Consider the following 20,339-nt stretch of genomic DNA (forward strand, 5'->3'; position numbering starts at 1 on the left):
ATTAATTATTCTTCTTTAATTGCTCTGTATAAACAAAAATGACCTATTAATTTAAAGAAAATCTATCAGCACAGAATGTATTCTCTCTTATAAACAAGCAAGATGAACTTGACCTTGTTTGAACTTGTTTTGATGTGGCCCAGATGGTAGGCTACATGCTTGAATAGCAGTCTAAAGCTGAGGAAAAACTCATATAGCAAGATCTAGATTTATAGCCTTTTGCAAATTCCTACCTTGTATTGTCCTTTCAGCATCTGTTCTGCCCCCGCTGCGGTCAGCTTCTATCTCTGGGGTCAGAGAGTCTAGAAAGATAGAAAGGTAAGACTGACACATATTTCATTTGATTCTTATAGCCCTTTTTACAACCTGTTACTCCAATGCTGAATTACAATACAATCAACCTTTGTCAGTTTTTTTAATGTTGAACAATGACTGGAGGCCAGGACAATTTTTTGTTAGACTGGGAAGATTAATGAGCAATAGATTTTTCAAGCATAGCGGGGGGGAGAAAAAAAGGAAGAAAAAAATTGACTTCTCAAGCTAATAATATAAAATTGTCCTAGTTTGAACATTCTCTCCAGTGAATTTATTTGCACATACTATATAAAGTAACAAAGAAATAAAGATACAGGTATCATTTGAATGTAGGAAAGAGATTTCCTTTTTTTCCCTTTCCCTCATGTTATAAATTTTTTATATAACCAGATTCTTCTGGCACTTAAATTGGAAGTTAATGGCACGGAGGCAAAAATTGGCTTCTTACCATTTAGGACCCTGAGACTATCTGTTGAAGCTGCCTGTTTCAGTGTTTGCTCTGCTTGCTCTCGTCGTTTAGTCTCAAATTCAAGTGCTTCCTGCAATTTCCTCTTTGCCTTCTTTTCCTTCTTTAGCCTTTTCTGAATTATTGCTGTGAAAGGAAAATAACATCAGTGCACTTCAGTTTGGATCTGAAACTTGGCTGCACGATGACCTATTAAGGGTCCTGAGAAACACTATAACTGAGATGTTCATATAAACCAATTAATCACACAATAACCAGTTAAATTACTTGAAATTTGTTGGAATCACCCTGGAAAATTCTAAATGCTACTGTTCTATATGACAGTATTGAAAACTGTATGTGGTATCAAGCAATGACTTTTTTTTTCTTTTTTTTTTAATAAACAGCTGAGAATCTGTGAATTTTCTAATCAGAAAACCTCAAAAACCAGCAATGGAATGTACTTTTGGAATCATCTGACGGAGATAAACCCCTGTCTCCGGAGGTGAGGGGGTTTTCAGAATTAATTTCACCATTTCTATTTCTCATAGCACAGTTAATAGACACACAGTGATGGAGCTCTTGCCTCTCTGCAGCTTCTCTTGCATAAGAAGGGGATCCATCTGCCTGGGTCCTGGGCAGCCCCCACCCTGCTTTGGTCCTCATTTCTTGGGGAAAGGCCCTGAGACTTCTAACTCCCCTCCAAGCTCTGCTTCCTGAAGCTATCTGACCTCTTGGTTCCTGGTCTCTTCCTCAAATTTATTTATTTTCCACATTTCCATTGTTTCTTTCCCTTTTCTCCTTTTTGCTTTCTGTTGGTGCCTGTCCCATCAGCCATCTAACCTTGAAGAACTCACAGCAAATCCTTTATTGTGCTGGATCCTCCAGTCAAGTAAATATTAATATGCTTTGTCAAACGTGAGGGAAAATGTTAGTAAATAAATGAGTATTTTGAAATAAAATTTAGGAAGTCCTTGTGTAGAAAAAATGTTCTTCAATTTCTTCATCTTATACTATTTAGGAAAAGGATGGCAAGTCCAGTATGGGACTTCATCACAATTTTCTTTTCTATGTTACCACTGACTTATAACCACAAAGGTAAGACTTGCAGGATCCCCGACTAAAGGAACATATTGCAAGTTATGCTCCTGATGGGAAAGGGTAAAGTCAACCAATTTTTCTATGTTAAAACCAAAGTGGACCTCTGAAGCAATCATGTAAGCTTGTAAAGGATAGCATTTTCTCCCCCACCACACCCTAACTGTTCTTATATAGCACATTTAGTGTTTTCATGGATGTGCATGTAAAAAGCTTTTTTGTCCTAAGATCTTCCAGGATAATCCTTTCCAGGAGATTCTGTTATTTTGACACTAACTAAAAAATTATCACTAAAGAATTCTTTATATGCAGCAGAAGAATTATCCTTACCAAACCCAGATACCAGGAACTGTTAGGTTTGCACATCAAGATCTATCTAGCCCTGTATCTCACTGCAAAGTAATCTCTGGTATATGCCTAGGAATGAATGCTGAAAAATACAAAAAAATACTTCCACCAGTTCATACTCCCCGGGGACAGTAGACAGTGATGGTGGTATCATTCACAAAATGCAAATAATGAAACTTTTAAAGGGATCTGTCATTGTTATTACTCTTTAATTCATATGCTGAGAAGAACAACCTTTTAGATGATCTTGTATATTTTGTGCTGCTATACAGAACTGTTCAGGCACAAAATTAACGTAAGCACATATCCTGTAGTCAGAATAACTGCATAATTTACATCCAAGACTTTGGAATTTTGGTTGTTTCTCATTTTGTACAACGCTAACTACTTAACGGGCTAATTAGCTGATACTATCAAAGAACATCTAGCATCTATACAAAGGCTAAACTAAATACATTTTGAATCATTGCATGGTTTTAATGTTTTCATTATAAGTACTTTGAAAGTGATTGCAATAAATGAGAAGGAAACATATGTTGCTTTCTGAATTAAAATGTCATCATGGCTGACACATTGTAGATGTGACTACAGCAGTCAGAGCCAGAATTAGCAAACCCTTACTGCGTAGCTGCTCACAGAAGAGATATTATCCTACTTTCACCAGTTGATGAGACACATCCTACAGCCTTAGGAATCACTAATTGGAAAATTTAAAAAGAAGGAAGGAAACAGTACAGTAAATAAGCAGCTCTGCAGAACATACAGTAGCAGCCGTGAATCCAACAGTCCATAAAAAAAGGCAAAAATACTCATCTATAGCCACTGAACAGATTTATATTTGACTTGCATTAACATGATGAGCAAAAGACAGATAGATGTTGCCTAATGCTGAAGATGCCCTTCACATGAAGGGTTTGACCTGTATGTGACACAGTGGCTTGTGTTTCTACGCTGTAGCTTTTAAGTGTTTTTCAGTATTTTCATATGGCATCTCTTCACTTAGCAGGGAAGCTGGTACATTTCTCCCATCTTGCTTATGCTTCCATTAAGACATGTAAACTTTCTTTAAGACAAGACACTTGCTATTTGAAAAACTAATAGTAGGTAAAGACCCCTATGCATTTTCCTTCCCTTAATTGAAGAATAAATTTTCACAATGATTACAACCTGGCCTTTTTTTTTCTCTCTTACTTCGATCTTTTTATTTGAAAGAATAATCCATACTTTTCTTTCTTTTATACAGAAGTATCCACTAGCAGAGATAGTCACCCTCATTATATTTGGCTTGCTGCATACCACCATTAACTGTTCAAATCCATTCCTCTTTGGTCTGACTGTTTTCCCAGTGCAAGATGGTCATTAGAGGGATGCATATACAAAAGCAGGTAATGCATCATGCTGAAAATAATATTGCCAATTATTTCAGTAACCTGGACACAATAAGAGACTATCCCATGTTTTGTTCTGACATACAACTTTGAGTGAAATTAATTTTGCTTACTTTTATCTTTTCAAAACACATTGTCTAGCACAGCCTTGTCAACCATGTGACCTCCAGAGTTAAAGGGAAGAGAAAGAAGTCTTCACAGTGCAATTGACCCCACCTACCTATCTGAAAACAGGGTATAAGAGTTTCTTTTTATTGTCCAGAAAGAGAACTTCTATTCATTAAAATGAGATGCTTAATTTGTAGATGGCAAAACTAAAGATCAGATGGGTTCCCCCTCAATCCTTGTCTGTTTAGCATGTGATTGTACAACTCTAAAAAGGAACATATATTTGAGCAGTTGTGAGAAAGTTGTGAAGACTAACCAAATTACTTTACTCTTTTACCAAATTAATTTAGAAGTGTAAGTAATATAATTGTATTGAGCAGAACGGACCAGTTGTGGACAAAGGGATGACTCACTGCACAGGTGTCATAATTGTTAACAGCAATTGTCTTTCAAAATATTTTTTCATAAGTTAAAAAAAGGGTAATTAATGACGTGATAGTCCTCTCCTTTAATGGGTCAAGGCATGAAACAGGATTACATTGTGTACTTACTGCCAGCATGTTAGTTTAAGGCACAATGACATTGGCAGTGAATCCAATTGTTCCTGGGATTCTCTGTTTAGGTGGTTACCAGAAAATTAAACTGGACAAGAAGAGACTTCTAACTCTAGCCCTGCAAAAATACACATCTGACTTGTCATGGTCTGAGTTAAACAGCAAGGGAGTTCCAGAGGTCTTGAAAAGTAATCAGGCACTATTAAAGGGTGAGACATTCAGAGACAGAGAGATGAACGCATAAAAAAAGATAGAAACATGCTCAAAATACAAATTGTTACTGCAAATCATTCCAAACTGCCTCACCTTCACCATCAATGTAATTACTTAAAAACATCTAACACGTACAGGTTTTACCTACCGTGGGCTGATGTTAATGCTACAAATGCTACTAATGCTTCTGCTTCATCAAGAAAAACCTTCACTGTTACTTCTACAAACATGTATTTTACCTACTATGCATTATAAAGAGCTCATATATTATCATTATATTTATTACATACAGTTTGCCTCAATATGCACTATAAGAACCAAAAAGAGTTCCTAAAAACTTGTAGATTCCTAAATTTGAAACAATCCTATTAAGTAGCTATCGCTTTTCCTAATGATCACGACCTACAAAGGTCTGTTACAGCACATAGGGTATTTATAATTGCTTTTGTATTACTGATGTAAGAATATTCAAGAAAATTGTTGAGAAAAGGGAGCATCCTTGCTCCAAGTCTCATGAAGACCCTATACAAAATTAGGCAGAACATCCTTCATTGCAGTCAGCTGAGACCTAACATGATTTAAGGGAGGTAAAATGTTGGTAAAACACAGGTGTTTGATAGAAAATTGTTTCTTAAGGAAATAAATAACAAGGTGTTTATGTCTGCTTAATCAAGGTACCTCTGTTCTTTTGCTCCACAGCCAACTGTTTTTCAAGTGTTTCCCTCAGTTCTCGTTCCCTGAAGAGTTCCATCTTCAGCTCTGTTTTCTCCAGTTGGACCTGTTTCTCTTGAGCTCTGGCATTGTCTATAGCAACCTTTAGTAGACCCTGTTCAAAGATAAAGTTGGATATTTGGAGAATGTTAGAACAGCTGACATGCTAACTACTGTTATTTTTCCTTGATAGTGATGTGATATTTTAGAAATAAAAAAAATTTTGTCACAGGATCAAAGTTACCTATTATCAGCAGCAATTTTTAACTGGAATTAACTTTTTAACAGGTGGACAAAAATCTGTAAAAAGATGGGAGTCAGCTTTTCTTAGAAAATGAGAACTCACCTGTGACTGTGCATATAACTCATGTGAAAAACATACAGGAATAGGTTTACTCTTCTTAAGAAAAATTGGCATTCTCACAGTCACATCATACACAGAATTCAATCTCTAGTCCAGCTCAAGCCAATGGAAATTAGCTTAAGGAGAAAGGCTCTTTTAAAGTCTTGCCTTCTTGCTCCTCATCCTTGTTAATTACTGTTAATTTCAAATATTTACATATATCAATAATGTTCCACGGACTATAGGTATATTGTGATAGTAAGGAAAGGACAGTCACAAAGCAGGAAAACATCTCTGTTTTAACAAGTCTGTTCCTTGATTTGTAGGATTATTATCTCACAGCAGAAAAACAAAACACAATCATCTCTTGATTTCTTGACCTGAGATGGTGGATACAAACTCTACCTTTCTTTCTGTTGTTAGTGCATCAGGAAATAAAAATTCAGATTATTTTAAGCTTCCTTTGAGAATTCCAACTTCAAAATTCCATCTTCTTTTGCAAGGAAATCGGATGAGCCCAGCACAGCTAACAGTGTATTATTAATAATATTAACGAGAGAGGACACTGAGACCAGGCATCAAAATATAAGGAGATATGGAATTGAAATAAATGAACATGCAAATATCCTTTTCCCTTTCCCAAAAGCCTGGCCCTCAGGGTCTTGGGTCTACACCCGAATCTCTCCTACTGAAGCTATCATAATAAAGTAGATAATGAAGTGTGGATATTCATATATGAACCTCCATGGAAACTAACTCTCCTACATCCTAGGCAAGACTCCTGATAACTTAACCCTAGAGATAATTTGACCCAACAGAGATTTAATTACTGATATAAAGCAAAACAATGCCAACTAAAGAGACAGACTACTACTCCCCAATGGTTTTGCTAGGGAAACATTCAGCTAACAGATATAAGCTTCACACTCAAGACTTGGTTTGAGCACTACAGACATAAAACCATGATTCCCCTCTCCCAAACAAACTTCCTTATCCCTCAGCCACACTTCCTAAATTGGATTCTGGGTTGCATGTTTTTTCACTTTTTTTTTTAAATATCTCCTAAAGAAGAATGGAAAAAAAAGCAAGTATAACGATATTTGAGAAACAGAAAAAATATTTTTGCGAGTGTTTTGTGAGTCTGCACATTTATCCCACTAGTCTTCCCAGTGTCAATGATTGGTATGAAATTTGTGTCCTTCAAAATCCTCTTTTAGTTCTGTTTTCAGAGTCCGTTATGTTCAGCGCTCCTCATCCTTCTTCTTAAACCATTGCCTCAAATCTTGTCATGTTCAGAGCTTAATGCTCTGCAGCTCTCTTATACTTCAATCTACTGAAGTCCACAGAAGCTGGAAGAACTCAACACCTTCTGACTGCAATGCCCAGATGGTCAGCAAAATGGTATACACTAAATAAGAGCTGAACCATGTTTGGAAATGTGGTAACAATGGTAACACAACAAATGTCCTCACAAATATGTTTAAAGTTTTAGCAGCTTTCTTTTGCTGTTGTAAAATAGCTAAATCACAAAGGTCTTTTGGGTTGAACGTTAAAGCTGAATGATTATTAGAGAAAAACAAAAAAAATTACCTAAAAAGCTCTAAGTACATATGTAAAGCAAAATACAATTTGAAATATTTGGGAAGTGTTTACAATCTATTTTTTGGAACTTCATCTTAATTTGAACTCTGTTCCTTTTCCATGGCCATATTCTCCTACATTTGGTGCATTTGAAGGAGTAAGAAACTGAAGTAGGACTTGCTCATCATTACCTGTTTCTGGCTTAAGCTTAAACTCTAGAGTGTTTTAATCTCCTCCTGTTCCTCACTTACTGGAACATGTGATTCATCCAAATCATAAATAAATCAGATTAGAGAAATTACATGAAAAGTATTTGTTGATGAAAAGTGTATTGTCTAGGAAGTTTAAAGCTGCAAACACTGTCTTCACAAATTCTTAAAATCCATCTTGTTTAACAATAAAATCAAGCCACTAAAGCAACTGCCATCTTTACTCAAATCAACTACATTCATGTACATGTTTCTTCTTCATCAGGAACAAACAATTAGTAACAAATGAAAGAGATCATTACATCAAGTGCCCTTTTAGATCACCCCAATTAAAACTTTAGTTTAGCTGTATTTTAATTCTAAGATACCAAATTCTAATTTTCTGCTCTGATTGCTCTTGTTGACTTATCTTTGAAAGATGTACTCTCGGTGCAAAGCCTAGAGATTATTTAGCAAGATGCCAATGTTGGCATCACTTAATGTGTTGATTGGTTGTATTATCAGTAGCGGTTTAAAATAAATTACTATTAAACTACTATTGTCCTTGGCTGAGAAAACACAATATTTTGGTGTTCTTTAAATATGAAACAATCAGTATGAATAAACATGGAGAATAACACTAGAGTGTAACACTGATGTAATTTTATATTAAGAATTGCTGCAAAGTAGGAAGCTGCTAAAAGAATATTACATTTTCTATTGAGTTTCTGCACCACACTTCCTCCCCCAGCCTTTCCTTTTTTTTATACTTGCTAACATAGCTAATGGTAATACATTACCTATTGCTGCTGATTATGTCTGAAAAATATTAGCTTTTTGGAGCCAAGATTCACTAGGGACTACTTATAAGCTACACAAAATTAAGTTTCATTTTTAGAAGTTAAATCAGTGCACATCAGTAGGCATCCAACGTGAAAAAAATCTGCACTAGAGCCAAACTGATGCATATCAAAAGTGCTGTTGCTGCCAATGACAGCACTAATGCAAAAATACTGAAAACATTAAATACCTCCTTTTATTCAGTGCAGAAGGGGCTGAGAAAAACTAAAAAAGTACTTCTAAAAAATCATTAGTGCCCCCTGGAACAGGAATAGCAATTTCAGAGTTGCATGAAATTCTATTAATTCTCCCGGTGGATCAACTGTAGAAGATTATACAAAATGCAGTATGTCCAACTTGTATCTGCTATGGCTAATCCTCTACCCTGATATTAAATCAATATGCTGCCAATGACAATGGGAAATGCAGTGCAACATGGGACATTAACAAAAAGAAAATATTTCTCTTTAGGGAAGGTCAGATGTTATGGAGGCTGGATAATGATAATTGTAGTGAACATGCTCAGGTTCCAGATTTGTTTTTAAAACAGTATAGCTCTATCTGGAGCCTGACTTTAAGCACAGCAGGCAATTCTTTTCAGTGTCTCTCTTAATTTTTATTTCAATTTAATGTCAAAAATGGATATTTTATTCTCTGGAAATTTATAGATAATTCTGATTTGTTTACTTTACTGTATTTGTTTTAGCATTTTCACTGACAAATCATTTAGAACTGTCCCAAACACAATGCTAAGATGATATATAATTTCTTCCCATTCTCTGATCAGAGAAGACCATCATATAAAGGCAGCCTCATGATCCTACAGAAACTAAACATACATCAAACCTCAACTCAGTCTTAAAACCAGTAATACTCATCACTATTTTTAAATTATGCAAATAATGTGTTGCCTACTTTGAAAAGGGTGGAGGGGAAGGTGGAGGGGAAGATGCAGCTCTTTCTAGCTGCATCTGTAAGTGTGTGTTCCACCTAATAGAATTTAGTTGGCTACACGTTTGCATGTGACATTAAAATGACCTTGCTAATTAGTTTGACAGTCTGTCTAGAAGATCATATCCTGTTTCCAACAATTGCCCACACTGAGTAAAAAAGGGAAACTAGAAGATCAGGGCATGCACATTAGGAAGTTTTTCTATTCAAAACTCCTGGCTTCCAGAGGGTTGCAGTTCAGGGCTTCTTTCTGCAGTATTAGCAATTCATGGTGAAACCACTTTCAAAAAACAGTGCTTCTCTTTTAATAAGGAAAATATATATAATTTGTATGCTGTCATCATTAAAAGCATCTAGTAAAAGGCTCTAGAACAAAAGAAAATATATACATACAATTCTAGTTAACTTCACATGTTAATTTTTGAATATCTGCTATTTATAACTGACTAGTGACTAAGTACTGTGAACAAGACAACACATCTCTAGAGATGACTCCTGAAAGACAACTTTTTTTAATATCTCAGATTGTATACTTTATCACAGATAAAGGCATATTACACAAGTATAAATGATATTTTCCATTAATACATTCTGTGAAAAATAAAATAATAAATAATTCTCTTTAAATTTAGCAAAGGATAGATAAAATAACATGAAACATGGGATTTTTTTACTTTATCCACTGTTTGCAGTGTTTTTCCCTTAGTATTTAGTGATAGACAGTAACAGTGCAGGAGACTCACAGCAATAAAGCTAGTAGTTTTCTTTGTTTTCAGAAGGGAATTTAGTTTGCAATGCTTATATATGCTTTTATTAATATCAACGGGAAACTTGTAAATTATTTCAGGTATATCTTTAAAAGTATTTAGCAATAAAAATGTGTCAATACAATACAGTCTTCGCAGAAAAATACAGCTATCACGGTGCAACTATATAAAACCCTTAGATATTAATGGAAATTCAGCTCAGGGACAGCAGAGATTCAGACTCTAAAAGCTTGAAAGAACATTCCTATTACCCAAGAATACTGTAGCATCATGAAAAGCCGTGGCTGTAACATACTTTGGCATAATCAGGCCATGACTCAAAAAGGTAAACTTATGTGAGGGGTATGGAGACATCTTTAGCCTTCTCATTAGCACATACACAGCCTTTTGCTGTGACTCACTTTCCCCCACCCTTCATCCTCCCTGCAACTGTGCTTAGACTTCCAGCATTTAATCCAGAAGAAATCTACAAATACCCTTTGTGAAAAAACAGACATATCACTTATTTGAGTTCTCCGGGGAAATTTATTTTCTTTTCCTTTTAGATGTGCAGCTATAAATCCAAATTAGAAAATATATTCCCAATCTTATTCTGTTTTAAATGAGTCTATTTGCTTAATTATATATTTTTAGAGTTTATTTTTTGTATTTCAGCAGTCCCCAGCAAGAACAACACTGGTTATTTCAGGTATTGTGTATTGACATTATCTCCTCTGTAAATGTACAAATAATTAAACATTGTACTTTGCTTAAAGAAATATTTATGGAGAAGTAAAAATAACCCCATATATGTGGCATACAGAAAGACATACTGGTGACAGCAGAGGCAAATGGGCTAGTTTAATATTTGCCTAAAATTATGAATTTGATCGGAGCTATCCATTTAATTTTAGTATAGATGGAAGAAAGAGACTCACTTTTGCTCAGAGGTCACTTCTAAAAAATTATTCATACTACTAAAACAGAATTACAGTTAGGCAACAAGTTCAGCTGAGCTCATCAGCATCTGCAGGACTTCAAGCAAATTTATTTTCAAATAACAAAATTATTAGAAATTTTTCTCACATACCCAAAAAGCACTGTTCCAATGACAAGACTTAGGATCCTTTTTACCCTGTCAGAGGTCAAAATTAGAGCTCCTAGCACCCATATGACACCCTAATCCTGTTCTAAGTCTGTATTATTCTGATCCTCCAGGTCTTGCACCACAGAAGGGGATCATGGCAGAGACATCCACTGCCAGGTCCATGCACTTTGGTGCAGCCAGAAGCTCCTTGCCTGTATATTCCTGTGATCATCACATCCTGAAAGTGTGGGCTACCTCCAGTGCAGTATGTGGTATGCTGTGGGTGCTCCCCAGAGCCATGACCTAACAGAAAATGCAGACTTGCACTTCACAAGCAGACATACACCCTTTCAGTGAAAGGACACATGCCTATTTTCAGCATGAAAAAGGAGCAGTGTTTACCAAATCCACTCATGAAGCCATTGGCAATCTATTTGAGGAAGTCAGACCTGCTCCACTGCTGCAGCAAGAGAACAGTGAGGGATCACACTACTCCACCTCCCCATGGAAACCACATCTCTACTGAAAGGGATGCAAAACACATCCAGTCCAAAGGGCAGCAAGGAGCCACTGGCTCAGTGAAAAGAGTCGTTCTAATTCAGGTAATAAATGCATCATGGGTTTCATGTATGGTTTATACACTTTCTAGCAAAGTCACAAATTCCAGTGCAATCAGGGACCATGGTAAAGAATTGCCTCTTTCCACAGATGCCATCAACAAATTTGAACTTGTAATCAAATACCTAAAACTCTGTTCTGGAAGTGCCAGCATCCCAGTATCTAACTCATTTGTGGACGTGGGGTAACCCCCTCTCATTGCAATAGCAATGAAATAGCAATAATAGGAAACCATTTTAAATGACATTGATTAACTAAATTGCCACTATTGTCCATGTGATATTGTAATATACTCTGCTGCTCTTAAAAGTCAACTTTTCCTACACAGATGGGAAAATCTGTGTAATTTTATTTATTTTTTTATTTTATAAAGCAGATTTCTAATGTTGTCCTTATAAAACACCTGGAGCAAGGGAGAGGGAGGGAAAGGCCTTTCATATACTGTTATGAAAGGATTACTAGAAATCTGTCAAAACTATGTATTGTGATGTGGGGACATACTGAAAAAATCCAGAAGGACTTATGTCCCACCACTTTCCACTAATAGATGATTTGTCATGATATAGAATCCCAAGGTACAGAGCAGGATGTTCAAAAGCACTACAAGAGAAGGCATAAAAAAGTTTCTGGTTTGTTTATGATGTTGTCTTTTATCTTTTCTTTCCAGGTAAGATTAGAATATTTTAAAAAAAATGTAACGACTGAATTTCACATTCACATTTTCTGTAAAACAAAACTGAATGCATTCTTGGCAAATTAATCCTGGTCATTTATCTTGAAGTAGTGCAGCACCCTCATATTCAATCACGAGATTAGCTAACCTGTTGATGCTGAATGCTTTGCTCATTAGGTTGCTGTCTAGAGACACTGAGTGCAAACATTTGTCAAAATAATTACTAAGAACTTTTCTGTACATGTACGCACAGCTAAAAATTTACTAACTGTATTTCTGCTTTAAGAAAAAAAATACAATCTTCACAGATTGCAGCAGATATGTTACAAGAGCGCTGCTATCGAGTTATCTTGGTTCATGGTTTAATTATTTAAGATGCTACGTCTCAGAATTGCAAAAAGTAATCATAAATATGCTTTTTCAGACCAGGCAGAGATAGTAATATTTACTTCTTAAATAGCAGTATATTTCCATTATTAGACCTCAAAACACAACTAATGAATGGCTCATATACCTTTCATAAAACAATTTTGAAGTGCCATAAATTTTAATGAGATTGCTTCAGACAGTAAAGTGAGCAGGATTTGGCCCTGCCACGTCATATCCTTTCTTTGCTGGATAGAATACAATTGATTTTATGTGTTTGCAGGAATGAGTAGAAAATATATGGTGACAAATTGGAAGTTGGTAGCTGCCCAGACAAGGCTTCTCTGGAATATGCAATATGGCTGCATTATTTCTGGCACTATCATTTTGCTTCTGCATGCCATATCCAACCATATTGTTGCAAAATTTGCATATGGAGAGGACAAGATAACTGAATTCGTCGACAAAAAAAAATTCGTAATTTTAATATGAAACACTGACAACTTGGCTTCAAGCTATACATAGTGTATACTATAAATAATATTTGAACACTGCTTTACTGTACACACAAGAGACATTGTGACTACCAAACAGGAAATCTGTGTAAAATTTGGTAATACCCTTTGAAGCCTACTCTTTGAAGACAATACTTTAAGTGAAATGAGCTCATTCATAAGTGCTTTTTGTAAATGCTTTTATGAGAGACACATTTCAAATAGCTTTAAATATCATTTCCACCATGCCACTCTAGCAATTTGAAATAACTATTTATTAAAGAACTCTTTCTCTATTTAGTAAATGAGATTAAGTTAAACAGTAAGATACATTTCATTAGCCTGTAATAAAAAGAGCATTGAAGACAAATGTTGTTAAACACACCAATGTAATTCACATTGAATTTTCTGCTGCGGTTTAATATACAATCTGTATTTTTATGTACTGTATCTGACAGCTTCTAAATTCATTTGTTTGCTGTGGTTCCTTTAAAACCTAAATTACAGGAAAGTTTCAGTAAATTAGTTGATCCAAATAATCTTAGGAACTGATTAAGCTAGAATGGTTTTATTAATTTAGACAAAACTGGCTCCTCTCCATCCTTTTAAGCCGATCTACAAAAAGGCCTACCTGGATGTTAGTCAGAAGGGTCTCTATGGAGGACAATCCATCAGGGAATAGAAAAGGAGATGGAAAACCCGGAGGTAGTGGTTGCCCATGCCCAGCTAGAGAAAGTTTGTCAAGGCTGTCTCTTGCGGTTGGTGTGGAGAGCGGGGTCTCATCTGTATGTGATTGAAACAAAAATATAGAACAAGTTACGCTTGTCTGTTTTTATTAGACCTCAGTAATGGCTTCCCTAGTGGTTTCCAGAACATTTATTGCAAATTGGTTCCTGCTATCAGGAGAAAATGCTTTCTGCTGAATTTTCTTTAATGAAAAAGCTGTGGAGATACAACAAGATAACATTAATGAGTAACTTTATAAGCCTTTTAAATGCAGTCTCTAATGAGACTGAGTTTACAGTGCCATAGAATCTTTTTAAAACAAATATTATCTCACATATACTTGTGATAATATATTCAGGCTGACTTTATGGGCACCTTCCCAATTATCTCATTTTAGTTTGTGTTCTATTTGGATTGACAATAGAATATTTTCTAGCATGACATATATTTTGTATATGAGAAGTATTTGAATACGAGGCTTCCCATACAATTAACCCTTCCCACTCTTAATGGTTTCACTTACAGCTCAGAAGATTTTGCAACACCAAGAAAAGCTCTTCAATACATTTTTCATCAAGAAAATACACCTGATTGCCACAATTAAAACATGCTCTAAACAGTACATGAAATTACCAGCACAGTAACAATCACTGGCCTAATTTTTTTTTAAGCATGGACATCTTCTAACAATTAGTGCTGAGCTCCTTAGTGGGGGATCTTTGTAAAAATCAGATCTGATCACTTGTGACACCACAATGGGAAAAAACTTGCACAGCTTGAAGACTTCTAAGATTAAAGTTTCACAGATAATCTGTGAACAGATTAAGAAGTGTTGAAAAAAAAAAAAACCAAACCCAAAATTAATAGAAACTTCAATAACCTCATTTGTGGGTTTTTAAAATTTTTTTAATTTTTTTTTTTTTTTTTTTTTTTTTTTTTTTTTTTTTTTTTTTTTTACTTTCTGGAATATTTTTAGGCTACAGTTGATATGATATAGAAATTTAGGTCAATTTCTTTGCACCAGATGTTAATCTGAACTCTTCAAAAGGAAAACTATCTATACACATATATATATAGATACACATATCTATACATGCTCTTCTTACCAAGGGCTCATTCATTAACAGACACATATTGATGTATCTCAGTACAATGCAAGGACATCAGAATGTGCCCCAGGTTTCATGCAGATTCTGCACAGCTGTATGACTACAAAGGAGTTTGTCAGACTCACTTTCTTCCATTTTGGCTTTACCATGGTAAGTTATACACCTTTTGGGGTAGTCAAATTTCTCTTTATTTATTTATTTAATTATAGTTTCAATAATGGATGTACTTCTCTATTTACTTTATCAGGTACATTACAATTGCATCTGAAAGTTGATCCTAGTTGCCTAAAAAGAGCTCTCTCGGACTGAATGCAGTATTTTCTTAAATGGACATAGTCTAGGACCATGAAAATTGAAATCTGCAGTAACAAAAAGTTAGAGTGTTGATGACCACAGGATGGGCCACTCATAACTCAAATTCCCAGTGCATTCCAACTGTCCCCATCACCATTCCTAGAGATGGAAGCAACCTCTATTAACCACACTCAGGTGCAGATTTCTTGTCCCATCTCCTCATCAGCTCTGTCACGCTGGCCAGCATTTACAGTGCTAAAGTAATAGCTTTTCCTACCATGTCCTTCCATAGAACTACCCAAACAGGCATTTGGACATCTGCTGCTGGGCTGGTACCACTCAGATCTTTTATAGCCAGTGGAAAGAAGCAGATGCCACTTCAAGGTTCATCTGAACTCCCACAGGCATCTACTGCAGGAAGAAGCAAATCTTCCTCTAGAAGATTTCTGCCTGTTGACTGTAAGAGAAACCTAAGATGACCACCTCAGATGGAAAGATCTGCTCTTGGGGAGATCCTATACTGGCTGCTGCTCTTCCAACTTCCCTGTGGCTCAGGCTGAGGATGGACTACACAAGGACTAAGATTGTTCCTTATGCCCTGTTTGTCACAATTCACACCACAATTACTGCTTTCTCATAAAGTCCTCATTCAAAAGCTTTCTAAGTTGAGGTTACTGAAAAGAATTAATGTTGACCAAGGAAAGCTTCAGACCTTTCAGATCATAATGGATTTTTTCAGCTATATTTAAATTTTCCAGTCATGTTACAGTGCTCAGCAAAAACTGGCTCTAGATCTCTGAACCATTTCCTTTCTACCTTACTGAGATTCAAAGCAGGCTCTGAAAAACGTACTATGTGGATGTATCCTCTGTACTCATGCTACCCCACAGCAGCATGAATAGCTCTATAGTAATTTTGTAGTAACATACTAAAATCTGGCTCTAAATAGAAGTGTTTTCTTTCCAATTTTAAAATACTATAGAAATATTCACCACATCATTACAAAAAATGAATGATATAATATATATTATTTTATTATTATATTATATTCCTGGTATTGAAAACTAGCTTAGCTCAACTTCTCCACTCCTATTCTAGTGTGAAGAATCATTAGCAAATGGTTTACTCCAAACCGCTGCCAGAATTGTTATGCTTTCATTAATCAAAAGTAATAAGCCAAAACTTAAACAAAACTAGTTAGACAATATATTTATAAACAGTCCGTAGTATTATTTTGTGGCTGAAAATTTTTTTCCTCTAGTGAAAATATGGCTTCCCCAAATGATTTTTACCCAAAATTAAGAAACAAAAAAATTTAAAATAAAAGGAAAAAAAAGCACCTCTTCCATGCTCCTCTTCCATCCCTAAGTGTTTTTGGGTAGAGATTTCTTTGTATCAGTAGTTGCAGTGAAGGTATTGCTCTTGCATGATACAGCAGGAAAGAGTCGAATCACTAGTATGCATGGTGAAGCTGATTCATGTAAATGAGAAAGGAAACTGAAAAGACATCATTTTCCTCTAGGTTTGCCAGGAAAATGGATCAATGACTTCCTACTTTCTAAGACTACTTGGACTCTTACTGATATTTCAGGTCTCAAATTGTCAAAATATTTTAAGATATACTAGATAAAACTGACCCACTTAAAAATTCTGTAAGCCTTAATTAACTCAAAAACTGCTCTTCCATGCAATGGCTGAGATACAGAGAGCTCCTAACACAGACCTTGTAATATAATTTAGGCAAGAGATCAATTTTTTTACTATATTACTACTTTGCAATTTATTTAATGTTATGCTTGCTGTACTCTGTGCATGCTCAACATATGAAGTTTGCAAAGATTTTTTAAGGTTTTGCAATAGGCAAAGAAACTCAAAAAATAGTAGAATGATATGAATTCAAAGTAACATCCAAACCATAATGTTATAATAAATAACAGAAACAAATTTACGCTGAAGGGTAGGACTAGAGAAATGAACTTACTCTGAACTTGTTTTAATGAAATACCAACTCAGAAAAAAAAAGTCAGACTAATGTGACTGTGTTTTCTTGATGTCCCATGTGAAATAAACTTTGAGTGTGAGCATGTTTGAAACAGAGCAAATGTACATATTATACACAGGAAGCGTGGATATTTGTGGATGTGAGATAAGCAATGATTGAGGGAATCTTAAAAAAATGCATTTTTAGGAAAAACCACACAGTAAACACAGCCAATTAAAACATACCACATATCTTAGTAGCAAAATAATATGACCTCTTGTTTTTAAAAAAATTAAAAATACTTAATTCCTGCAAAAGTCCTCTTTTCTCTAAGGGATGAGATATCTTTTGTTTCCAAATAATCATTAGCCTAACATCTCTTAAACTGCTGCAAAGGAACTACTAATGCTCCTCTTTCACTACTAGCAGAGCAATGCTGCAAAATGATGAGCCCTTGCTGGGAAACAGAGATTTGGTATTTTCAGTCTAAACACATCAAAGGAAGTGTTAGAAGAGAAGTCAGGGCAAAAGGGGAAATAGGGTCAATCTACAACTCCATTGTCAGAGTGGGGAGCACAACAATGAAAAGAAAGGAGGGGGAAAAAAGAAAGAACAAGGCAGAACAAAGAAGTATCCCGGCCTGCCTTGGTTTGTGCTGGGAACTGAGATGTTATAAATTAACAAATAAACAAGGATAGGACAAGCTGTTACCCAATCCTCTACAGTATCCAGGCAGAGATGAATATGTGTCTTGACATATGAACTAAATCACCATAACAGGCAAGTCTGAATGCGACACGTATCTTTAAAATATTTGTAAATGCTACAACCACTCCATCCATTGTTCCTCAGTTTCCAAAATTCACCTGGTTTTGTTCAAACCAGTTTTTATCTGTAAACAGCAGCTGGTTTGGGCCAAATATAACAAACATATTTCACTCTATTTGGTTTGTTGCCATTCTATTTTATTCTTTTACCAGATAACATGGAAACAGACATCCTGGAAGCTGTGACAGCTATTTAAACAATAATAGATGAATAGAGGTAGCCATTCTCTTGTCTTTGTTCTTAAAAGCAAGTAGGATAAGTTCAGACCAGTCACCAATCAAACTGGAAAATATTGATATTGCCAGGATTTGAAAGCAAGCAATAATAGTTCGCTGAAAAAATACTATACAGATTACTGCCATTCTGTAATCATGTCATGCTTTTTTTGCAATGCATCTTGAGGCTTTCTGTTCTCTGCAAAATATTCCACATAGATTTGTTCCTAACACAGGCTCACACTTACCATTTGAATGATGAAAGAGGATTCTGCTTCCACTTTTTATTACCATAAATCTGGTGCATATTCTTTTTCTACATTGTGGAAACAATTTATTCCATTTGGCTTAGTATTATTTTGGTTTATGTTGTCAAACACTCTTTAGTACAAAGCTTTATATTTCACCTTCGTCCCTGTTAGAGGTTTCAAGTGTGAGAAACTTTTCCGTTTTAATTGATCCATAACTCCTGATTTATATTATAGCAAAAGAACAAGGGGTCCCATATTATCAACTAAAATATTTAATCATTTCAGGCAGATAAAAACAAAGAAAGAAATGAACAAATAAATAAAATCCTCTTGACCAGTTCCCATACAATTTGGCTGCTTTATAGATTTGGTCATTCAAGGTTAACCCCACATGTAACTGGGGGCAATGCAAGATGACTGTGAAGGATGTTACCAGCTATAAAAGGAAGGTACTGAAACTCTTATAAAACTCATATAAATATATCAGAAGAGTTATATGTATATATATTTTATAAGAGTTACATATATAGATATATATCCTTTTACTTTATTTTTTTTAAATCTACAATTTATTTACTTCTTTTTATACAAACAACAGTTCTCGAGGACATCCAAATATTCTGAAATTAAAACATTTGCAACTGTGGCAGCTGGAAATCAGGAAGGAATATCAAATATTCAAATAGGCTGACTGACTGGGTAATGTTTCTGTAACACTTCAAAGAGGCTGGTGCTCTCACGGTAAATAATACCATTGCAAATGCTGTCTACTGAGTTCTGATTCTTGGATTGGCATGTTTGCCTAAGGACTTTGGGAGTAGCAGCTCTCTAATAACGAAATATGACTAAAAATTAATAACCTACATGGAAAGAATCACAGCTATTAAGTTTCTCAAATGTCTGTGTTACACAAATTGGCTTTGCACATGATACAGTTGCATATATTTGTGCAAGGAGGTCTTACAGAACCCATCCATATTTGTAGCAAGTCTGCCATTGTGGACCATTTTCCCAAGTGGCATGGCTTCCAAATATGCACACCTTCACTTGATGTAAAGAACCACACAGGAATAAAAGGACATAAGAGCTTCGTTTTACAAGTTCACTTTGGAGGTGGGTTCAGATGCAGGACTTTCCTGCCAACAGTAAGACTCGTATTTCCTGACAGTTCTCTGAGATTTTAACCACTAAAAACTTTATGTGCTAACTGGATGCTCTTCCGTTGTGGAAAAAAAATTCAATAAATAAATTTCCAGTATTTCTTTAATCCTTCCAAAGAACATGCAGATCTACAGATGATCTCTACACATCATTCTTCACTGCTGCACAGGATCATTAAGCATACTGCAGTTGGAGTTGCCTCCATAATGGCAAATTAGAGGCAGATGGAGAATCACTTCTTGAACAAAACTTTTGGGATCAATCTATCTCCAAGGTTTACTGGTAGCACTTCTATGCTGATACCTTGTAAGTCAACTTACCTATAAGCATAGGGGGGGTGGCGGGGGGAAGGACTGTATTACTGGCTGGAATAAGGATATAGAGGGTTGGAAATAGAGAGAACTTTAAAAAAGGCTAGGAGTAATCAATAAGTGAGGAAAGATAAAGTTGAGAATATAGGGAAGGACACTCACAGTGTCCTTCACTATCATTCCTTTCTAAACACTTTAGAAAGGAATAAAAAGAGTGGGATTATGAGGTGAAGGAGGGAAGAAGAAAGACTGCCCAGGAGCAAGAAATTTATATTGACTCAACAAGAAAAAAACAAAACAGCTAAACTGTTGTTTTTCACATACAACAGATTTTGCAGAAATAATTCTTGTGGTATTTCAAGAATTTTTGTTGAATGTAAGTGACATTTACAGCTG

General features: G+C 35.4%; 1 protein-coding gene across 6 annotated transcripts in view; it reads right to left on the reverse strand.

Annotated features, from left to right (window-relative positions):
* The window catches only part of DACH1 (dachshund family transcription factor 1), a 353,632-nt gene that overhangs the window by 35,884 nt on the left and 297,409 nt on the right, over positions 1–20,339 (reverse strand). For all 6 annotated transcript variants that reach the window (XM_059839129.1, XM_059839130.1, XM_059839128.1 and 3 more), the window contains 4 exons: positions 13,699–13,850; positions 5,148–5,295; positions 764–907; positions 234–302 (listed from right to left, as the gene is read on the reverse strand). In XM_059839129.1, coding sequence (XP_059695112.1) covers positions 234–302; positions 764–907; positions 5,148–5,295; positions 13,699–13,850 — 513 coding nt within the window. The remainder of the gene's footprint in view (positions 1–233; positions 303–763; positions 908–5,147; positions 5,296–13,698; positions 13,851–20,339) is intronic.

The sequence above is a fragment of the Haemorhous mexicanus genome, chromosome 2 (assembly GCF_027477595.1).
Source record: "Haemorhous mexicanus isolate bHaeMex1 chromosome 2, bHaeMex1.pri, whole genome shotgun sequence".
Classification (NCBI taxonomy): Eukaryota; Metazoa; Chordata; class Aves; order Passeriformes; family Fringillidae; genus Haemorhous; species Haemorhous mexicanus.